Source organism: Lepisma saccharinum, chromosome 26, assembly GCF_977018435.1.
Source record: "Lepisma saccharinum chromosome 26, izLepSacc3.1, whole genome shotgun sequence".
In the NCBI taxonomy this organism is placed as follows: domain Eukaryota; kingdom Metazoa; phylum Arthropoda; class Insecta; order Zygentoma; family Lepismatidae; genus Lepisma; species Lepisma saccharinum.
Window position 1 is genome coordinate 54,779,141 of NC_139254.1, and position 9,168 is coordinate 54,788,308.

The following is a 9,168-nucleotide window of genomic DNA, read 5'->3' on the forward strand; positions in this document are numbered from 1 at the left end:
TTGCATATGAATTTTATGTATTTTTACACAAATTATTGTATATCTTATAGGACTGAACCGATACCGGTATCGGAAAGTATTGGCTGGAATTTATTTACCGATACCCGATACTTTCCAGCATTTTGATATTTCACGAACTACACAAAAATGTCGCGGGACACTTTCGTCGAGCCTAGTTATCCTGAAAATTATGCAAAATTTCAACTTTATTTTTATTTTACACCTGTCTTGAGTGAGAAAATGTTTATATAGATATATACACTCGTATATATATATATATATATATATATATATATATATATATAACAGGTAATATAATATTCTGGTGTAATTCTTGAATATTTTAAAGCCATATGCTAATTCGAGCGGAATACGAGGTTGGAACTAAAATAGTGGCAACTATTTATTCACAACCGATACACAAGAGTTACATGTTTGTACCTGTTACTGTCCTTCAAAGTATTCACCAGCGTTGTGTATAACCCGTTGCCAGCGATGTGGAAGGCGTAGTATACCGTTAGCAGAGCCTGTTCTGTTGATGGTGCGAATGGAGCGATCTACTGCCTGTTGAATCTCTGGAACAGTTCTGAAGCGAATGCCACGAAGTGGTTCCTTCATCTTCGGAATCAAATCAAAGTCACAAAGACTTAAGTCCGGGGAGTATGGTGGATGGTACAGTACTTCCCAGTCCCATCGACCGAACAGAGCAGCCACAGCTTGCGCTGTATGCGCCCGTGCATTGTCGTGCAAAATGATGGGTGGGTTGCGCAGAAAGTGTCGCCGCTTCTTTCGCAAAGCTGGTCGCAGTTGATGCTCCAAAAATGAACAGTAATACTGGGCATTGACAGTCTGCCGTGGAGGAACGTAATGCGTTAGGATAACACCATCACAGTCGTACACGAGAATCACCATAACTTTCACCACACTGGGGCTCTGACGCACTTTCGACTTTCGCGGCGACCCATAATGACGCCATTCGTTGGATTGGCGTTTCAGTGTTGGCTCGTAAGATCTGGCCCATGTCTCATCCAGTGTTACGATACGGCGTAAGAAAGCCTCACATTCGAGGTCATAGCGCTCCAAGTGCGTCTGAGCAGCGTCGTAACGCATCCATTTCTGAATTTCCGTCAACTCATGCGGAACCCATCGTGATGCAATTTTGCGCATGCCCAGGCGTTCCTTCAGGATGCGAACCACAGTCGTATGCGCTAATCCGGTTTCGTGGGCGAGCTCACGAATCGTCATGCTTCGATCACTGTCCACTAACGCGGCAACAGCTTGCACTTCTTCTTCAGAGCCGCTAGGACGACCTGCCCGATGCATGTCTGCCACAGTTTACCGACCTTCGTTGAAGGCTTTTACCCACCGTGCCACTGTTCTGTACGGCAATGCCGATTCCCCGCACGCCTCTTGAAGCCCTTGATGACACTGTCGTGCTGTACGACCTCTGGCACATTCAATCTTGATCCAACTCCGTTGTTCCTGTTTGGAAAACATAGTGACCTTCACGTTAGACCGCTCGCTCACAAGTGACTGTGTTTCCCTCGCTTGTGCGCCTGCCTGTGACGTGGGACGGGCGAGTCCATTTGCTCGGAGGTAAGGTAGGTATGTCAACAACGTGTGTTATCAGCGCCACTACTACATTCCATTGCATAGTGTCTCCACAGCAGTGTTGCCACTATTTAAGTTCCAACCCTTGTATAGTTGCCACGTTCATTGGTTCCCCAGGCGGCTGCCTTTGGAATCGTACCCTGCCCGCCCCTCTCCTAATGAGCCAGGACCTCCTTAGCAATACCACCCCAACAAAGCTCCAGGCAACGCGTTGTTGCCATGCTTTAAGAGGGCGGCGGGGGGAAGTCGACGCGCTGCACTCAAAGCATGTGACATAAATAAATAAATCGACACATATAATTAATTATGGTGTTTCATTATTTCTGTGACCCGAAAATATATCATAATAATCATCTGATTCGTCCAATCTTGCATAGCATTTTATAACGTTTAGGCTAATAAGAGAATTTAATGTGGACCAAGTCTCGTCCAAGTAAATGAGTTTGCAACCTTCTGAACGCAGCTCCTGTAGTCTCTGTAGAATCTCCAAGTAACAATTCTCGACGATTCCATTATTACATTCTTTTTCCTTAAGCGACCAAACCGAAAACCAAGTTGTTTTTTTTATTAGTTCTCGAAGCGTTGTTTCTTCATAACGGAAGTCCGACATACTTTTTAAAAGTTGCAATAGTTCACTCACTGTCGGTGACTGTCCTTTACTATAGAACTTGTAAATTTCGCGTCTAATGAAATCACAAGTAAACTCGTCCACTTTGTTAAATTTTCTCTTTTTATTTCCAGGCTTCTTTGGTGACTGGACCTCTCCGAATCACATTTCGCACGGTTTTTCTGTCTAACTTTAATATTTTGGCTATCTCTGCAATGTCTCCTTTTTCTAGCTTTTTCTTTTCGACATATTCGTGCACATTACACACAAATAACTGACTTTGTTTGTTCAACGTTTTGGTTTTGGATACTTTTCTGTTCGGTGCTCCGGAAGTGCATGGTTGAGGATTATCTTGGTTCGTTGAAAGATCTAGAACTTCGGTTGTGTCCCACGGTCGCCACATGTCGATACAAACTCTGTTTTCCAGTAATATTTCTAAGATATAACAATAAACTAGATAAAAAAAATACACTTGTCAATCCAAGAATACGAACTCGCATACGCACCTCACACCGCTCTCTTGTTGCGGAGTTTGTGAAAAGCGGCGAAGAGAAGGCCTTGGGGGATGAAGTGACTTGGCAACGTCCAGTCTGTTGACAGCATGCTCACCCTGCACGCGTCGCAGGATTGCAATATTCTCAAGGGTGGGAGGATCTGGTTTCCAAAGGAAACCGGCGCGCTTTGATGCCGCCTGGGGATCCAAAGAACGAAGCAAGTATACTTACATAACAATGTTAATCAATATTTTCAATAACTTCCAAGTATCGGTAATTGGTATCGGTGGGTATTGGTGAGAGTGTCAGTATCGATATCGGTTCAGCCCTAATATTTTAGTATCAACCTGCACGACTAACAACAATAATAAACGTTCAGCAATAGTTCTACAAAACATTTCAAATTATTTGCATCGTGCACGGTATTCTAATTTAGAAGTTGGATTCAGTGTTTTAAGCTGCTCTTATTTACGTTAAAACTATCGTAGAATGAACTTACGGCGAACAATCAGCTTATTTTAGGTGCAATCACCGTAAGCCCACGGATATTTTATAGTGAAGGATCACTCACAAGTATAGGGTCAAGTGCCGGACCCTGTGGCCAAGGGTCCCTGGTTCGAATCCCGCTTGGGCTTTGTTGTTTGTGAATGTCCATTCCTCAATTTCATAATTTCATCACTCATCCCCATATTCGCAAATTAGCCAAGAGGCACACAACGCGAAGTAAAATAAACTAAATCAATCAAGTAAAGGGTCACTTCCGGTGAAACAAGTTTTCCAGTAATGCATATATTTTTGGAAAGTAGTCATCTTAACTGAGGTACAGGTGAATTAATTTGGGCAATGGGTGAGATATTAAGGAGATAAGACTCTAAAATCCTGCGCCAACTGACGCTAAAGCAGTAGCGTTTCGTGGCAGAATCATGAGATTTTTAGAGGAAATGAATATCCAACTACTGAACACAACCAAATAATAACACATTTTGTTATGAAATTTGAAAGTAATTTGCTATTTGGATGACGAGCCCGGGACCTGGGTCTCGCCTTATGACTTCTGCTTCGACTCAATCAGAACCTACAAGTGCTTCAAGTGGGACGAAATCGCATTTCTAAAGTGTGTCACTCACTGTTTTCTGAACTTCACATTGATTATACAGTAAAAACTGCATATCCTGGAACCTCTATAAGAAGGAAACCTGTAAATACGGAAAAAGAAGTCCCCAGAACGGACCGATTTTATACCTGAAAATGACCTGCTTAAGGCGGAAACCACCTTAACGCGGAAACGGAACACCATTTAAAGATCAACGAGATGTTTTTATTCTCAGTAAGACGGAAATTTCTTCCTTTATTTTTTTCCCTCGCAAGAAAACAATGCAATACTATAAGTGGAACACGCCTCTGTTGCCACTCGCTTATCGGTAACATTGTCGATATGAAAGAATACGCTACAATACTCATAGCTATTACGTTTCCGTTTCTTTCTTCCATCTCTTACCCTCTTTCTCCACCTTTCTTGTCTATTTTTCCTCTGTTCTTTCGTCATCTTTCTATTTTTCTTGTTATATCTCTTTGTTTCTTTATTTTTCTTCACTTTTATCTCAGTCTTTCTTCACCTCTCTCATTCCATCTTTCAATCTTTCTCTTTCCCTCTATGCACATCGCGCTACGACGCCCGGGTTTGAATCCTGGCATGGGCATGGATGTTTGTGAGTGTCCATTTTACTTCGCTTTTTGCGCCACTTTTTGCTAATTTGCAAAGATGGGGATGAATGATGATATGATGAAATTGATGAATGTATCGCATTTGTATTCATGTACGTACATGCATTAGTACCCTACATTATAAGTAATGCGAAATGTAAATCTGTCTCTCCATTATTTCCTGCAGCGCTGTATACTGTATTTTAAAACCCTGTATAAGAAGGAAAACTGTTAAGGCCGAAAATTTTGCTCGGAACCATCATGTTCCTGGATAGACAGGTTTTACTGCATCACTCCTTGAATCAAATTACCATGTTTTCTGATTCCAAATAACAAATTACTTTCAAATTTCATAACAAAATGTGTTATTATTTGGTTGTGTTCAGTAGTTGGATATTCATTTCCTCTAAAAATCATTCTCTTTGCAGCGAAAAGCTGCAGCTTTAGCGTCAGTTGGCGACGGATTTTAGCGTATTTTCATAGACTCCCGTGTTTACTTTGAGTCTCCCTTATCTCCTTAACCTCTAACCCATTGCCCCTAATAATTCACCTGTACCTCAGTTAAGATGATTACTTTCCAAAAATATATGCATTACTGGAAAACTTGTTTCACCCGAAGTGAACCTTTACTTGTCAGTATACACAAGAATATGACACAGGTATAACGCAATCCTACATAGAATTATACTACTAAGAGTTCAGACGACTACAAGAACGTACACACCTGGAATCGAACCAGTGACTCTTCCTCCAGACCACTATTGTAACCACCACGGAATGGATCTCGGCTAAGGGAGATTTCAGACCGAAACGACACGCGACATATGCCGTTTGGGAACGAGCCAATCAGCAGTACGAATCACACCGTACCGGCATGATAGGCTGCACAAGCCTGCGTTTTACTGGTGAAATCCTCATGCGACAAGCCTGTTGCTTGTCGCTTCGGTGTGAATTCTTCCTAAATCGTACGCAGATATATATCGTTATAAAACGGAAAATCGATTGTTGACTGTCATGGATATGAGTTACTGGTAATGGAGAAAGACTTTTGAAAGTCCAACAAGTGCTCTAATAACTGTAATTTTTTCATAATCTTTGCTTTAAGATCACTAGCGAAGTGTTCGTTACAGCAAGTGCAAATTCACGTTTGAGGAAAGTATTTGAGGCGTCATGAAAAATATGGTATCTTTTTACTTAAATCAGTGATATCTACACCCTCACCGTATTCTTCAAGTCATTATTTCTTAGAAGAATACTTGATTGATTGATTGATTTTGTTTTTTTTTACTTCGCTTTTCTCTCACTTGTGGTTAATCGCGAAGATGAAAATGAGTGATGATGTATTTCAAGAAGTGACAACTACGCCATGGCATTGATAAAATTAGAATAATGGTCTCCAATATTGTCCATGGCATCTCCCACTCAATCAATCTCTAGCGGGGACCTTCGTGGCGGAATGGTTAGCACAGCCCGCTGCCACGCCAAGGGTCTCAGGTTCGAATCTTGACTTGTACATTTGTGTTATTCGTGAGTTTCCATTCATTAATATTATCATACAATCATCCTCCACATCTTCGCGATTAGACAAAAGTTTCAGAAAATCAATCAATAAAATTCTCTCGAATCTATTTCATTTTCAATTTTTTCTCTAGCCATTGTTCGTTACAGGGTGCTCAATAATCATTTCTAAATACACGGACGCCATATTAGTGAACTCGCTGAATTTAAATTATCTACACAAAATTCCTTATTCCTGAGAGAACGCATCAGCTTTATTTTTGCGCTTCAAATTCATCAGTTGACAAACCAGCGTGTTGGCTTTATTAACAGGAACTTCTGACCCGATACATTTGAGTGCATCAAGAGAAAATTAAGGGTTAAGATGAATCCAGCGACTCATCTTTAAATTGAATCAAAATGTAATGTATTTTCTTGTATTTATGAGTTCCATTGCATCATTATTTCGTATGACTGGTTTACTTTTCATGTATTGTTCTATTAATATTATTAATGTTATTCTTGTTAATGTGTTGCTTCTGAAATTGGTAAACATAACACGAAAATAATTTATCTACACTACAGTATAGCTCCTAATAACCTTTTTCTTAATGAACTCAAAAATGACCAAAATGTCACTTAGTACGTTTTACACCTGAGCCCTTCAATTGTATTTTAAAAATTCAAATTACTTAACTTCGTTTGGAAGTAAGTTTATAAATTATTAGAGACTTTATTGACTCGAGTAATATGATTTAAGTAATACTTATAAAAAACCTGATGCATTTGACTGCATATTCGGGCATATAAGCTACAGCCTTTATGCATTTTTTGCATTATTTATTGCATTTACATCTCTTGGTTCTTCAATGCGCACACCACCATCACTAACCCGCCGTCGCCTTGTAATGAAAGGATCCTTGTTTCGATACCCGGTGGAGGCACATAGTGGTTCGGATCCCACTTTAAACTGTTGGTCCAGTCCTGATTAGCCTTATTGTGCATAAAGTGGACTTAAAAAGTAGCAAAACTCAATTGATGATTTTTCAGTGTAAAATGGTCAATGTAACTAAATTAAAATTTCTCAAGAAATAATTAAATGAATGTGTTTGAGTATTTAATTACCTACACTAGTTGCGATTAATTGATCATTTGTTTTCGAAGAATAATCATCATTCATGCGGTGTATTGTTCGAAACATGTTACGGCAGAGCGTGGTTGCATTCACAACTGTCGTGTCCCTTCGAACAGGTATGACGAATGCACGATTCATTATTCCGTAGGACGACGGGAAATGGCAGCTTTCAAGGCGCCAATCATGACGGAACTTATCAAAAACCTATCCATCTTTGTCCCGGCTAAAGAGTCACGTCAGGGTCGTTAGCAGGTCGTATCTTCTTGGCACCAAATTTTCCACCTCGCCTTATGTACTTCGAACGCGCTATTTCAGAGACTCATTACACAGAACAAGTTAAATTCAGATAAGAATATTAAGTTACATTTTCTACATGTGCTATGTGATTAGTTACACAGGGTGGGTCAAAAAACCTGATGATTCTTAAATTGATATAACACAGAAAAAGAAGGGTTCGTCTCTGTTCATGTGCCAGCCGTACAGTCACATGTATTGAGAAAAGAAAATTATGATTTACACCAACATTAATCGCGCAAAATAACTTCTTGCAAATGGCGCCCATTTTGGTCCACACCAGGGGCGCCGACTTGTCAAAATTATTGGGCGGGCACTGATTACTGAAATAAATTAATGAATGACTCATTCTCTACCTTCTATAAGTTTTCGCCTCAGTGTTCAGAATTTCATAATAGCCCATGAATTCCTCAAAAATATCAAAAATTTTATTCCCAGTTCGAATGCAGAATATTAATTGTCCAAGGATGGATATGTCACAAGTTTCGTCAACCATAATAGCAAAATGTTCCCGACTTTTAATATCTGCTACCATGGAGCGCAAAACAGATCTCCCTAATATAATCAATAATTTCGTTCTGAATGTCATGTGAGAGCCATTTGTAGCCCGAACGTCTCATCCACTACCCTAGTTCATCCACATAGTCTTCTGAAACTCTTTTAGTAAAAATATTAACAATACTCATAATTACATATATATATACACACATATATAGTAATAAGTAATGTGTTTTGCTGTTTCTGGTCATAGCCCTCGCAAAGTTGATGGTTTAGTGGTCTGAGCCCCCCCAATTTGAGGGTGTAGAACATGTCAAATGTGTATTTAAAGTTAAGTTCATGTGGCACAATTCAGAGTAAACTTTACAAGAGGAGAAGCAAAATAATACATTAGATCCTCTTAAGCAAAATTATTGGGGGGGCTCTGCCCCCACATCGTTAACATGGGGGGGGGGCTCGAGCCCACCCAAGCCCCATAGAGTCGGCGCCTATGGTCCACACACTTCTGGAGTCGGTCGCTGAAACTTCTCTTTTCTAGGAAAGAGAAAACCTGCCGATTGTGTTTTGTTACTGCGTTACGTCGCATGGTGGAGTCGTGTGAGGGGAGGTGGTGGGGATTTCACTCCTCACTAGTTGCCATTTCAGTCACCATGGAGCCGTGGAACGCAATGCACCGCGCTTTCATTGTTGAAACGCCATTTGCAAGATGTCATTTTCCGTACTGAATGTTGGTGTAAATGACTGCTCGCAAAATCTTCCTCAGAGCTAAGCGCCAGGAAACCACCTACTAGCAAATGTGCATATCATAAGAAGTTGAGCCAGCCCGCGTGGCGGAGTGGTTAGCATATCGTGCTACGACACCAGGTTCGAATCCCTGCATCGGCATGGATATTTGTAAATGTCAATTTCATAATGTCATCAGTCATCCGCATTTTCACAAATTAGCCAAAAGTGGCACAAAAAGCGAAGTAAAATGAGGCAAATCAAAATCAACGCAAATGAGAAAATATAATTGTGCATAATCGTTATCGATTTTCGAGCTATATAAACATTTCTGCAAACGTACATATTACACTAATAAACCAGAAAAATATTTTTTTCAGTTAGAACCTGTTGGAGCACGGTATAGTATATTTTATAAGTTTCAATCTCCTGAAAGATGAATGACAGACAATATGGCGTTAAGTGGGGCAAGATGACGGACAGCGACGAACCCTTCATTTTTTTCGCATGAAGACTGGATACAATGCTCACGTTGCAACGAACGATGGTATGCTCTCTGTTCGAGGCATGAAGTTGATCTACTCATTTCTCACATTTTTAAGTTG

The 9,168-nt window shown here is 40.3% G+C and overlaps 1 protein-coding gene across 1 annotated transcript; it reads right to left on the reverse strand.

Annotated features, from left to right (window-relative positions):
* Window positions 1–444: 444 nt before the first annotated feature.
* On the reverse strand, window positions 445–1,323 carry LOC145979674 (histone-lysine N-methyltransferase SETMAR-like). The gene has a single exon (XM_083112639.1). It carries the CDS (start codon window positions 1,321–1,323, stop codon window positions 445–447), a length of 879 nt encoding a protein of 292 aa, XP_082968765.1.
* Between the last annotated feature and the right edge of the window lie 7,845 nt (window positions 1,324–9,168).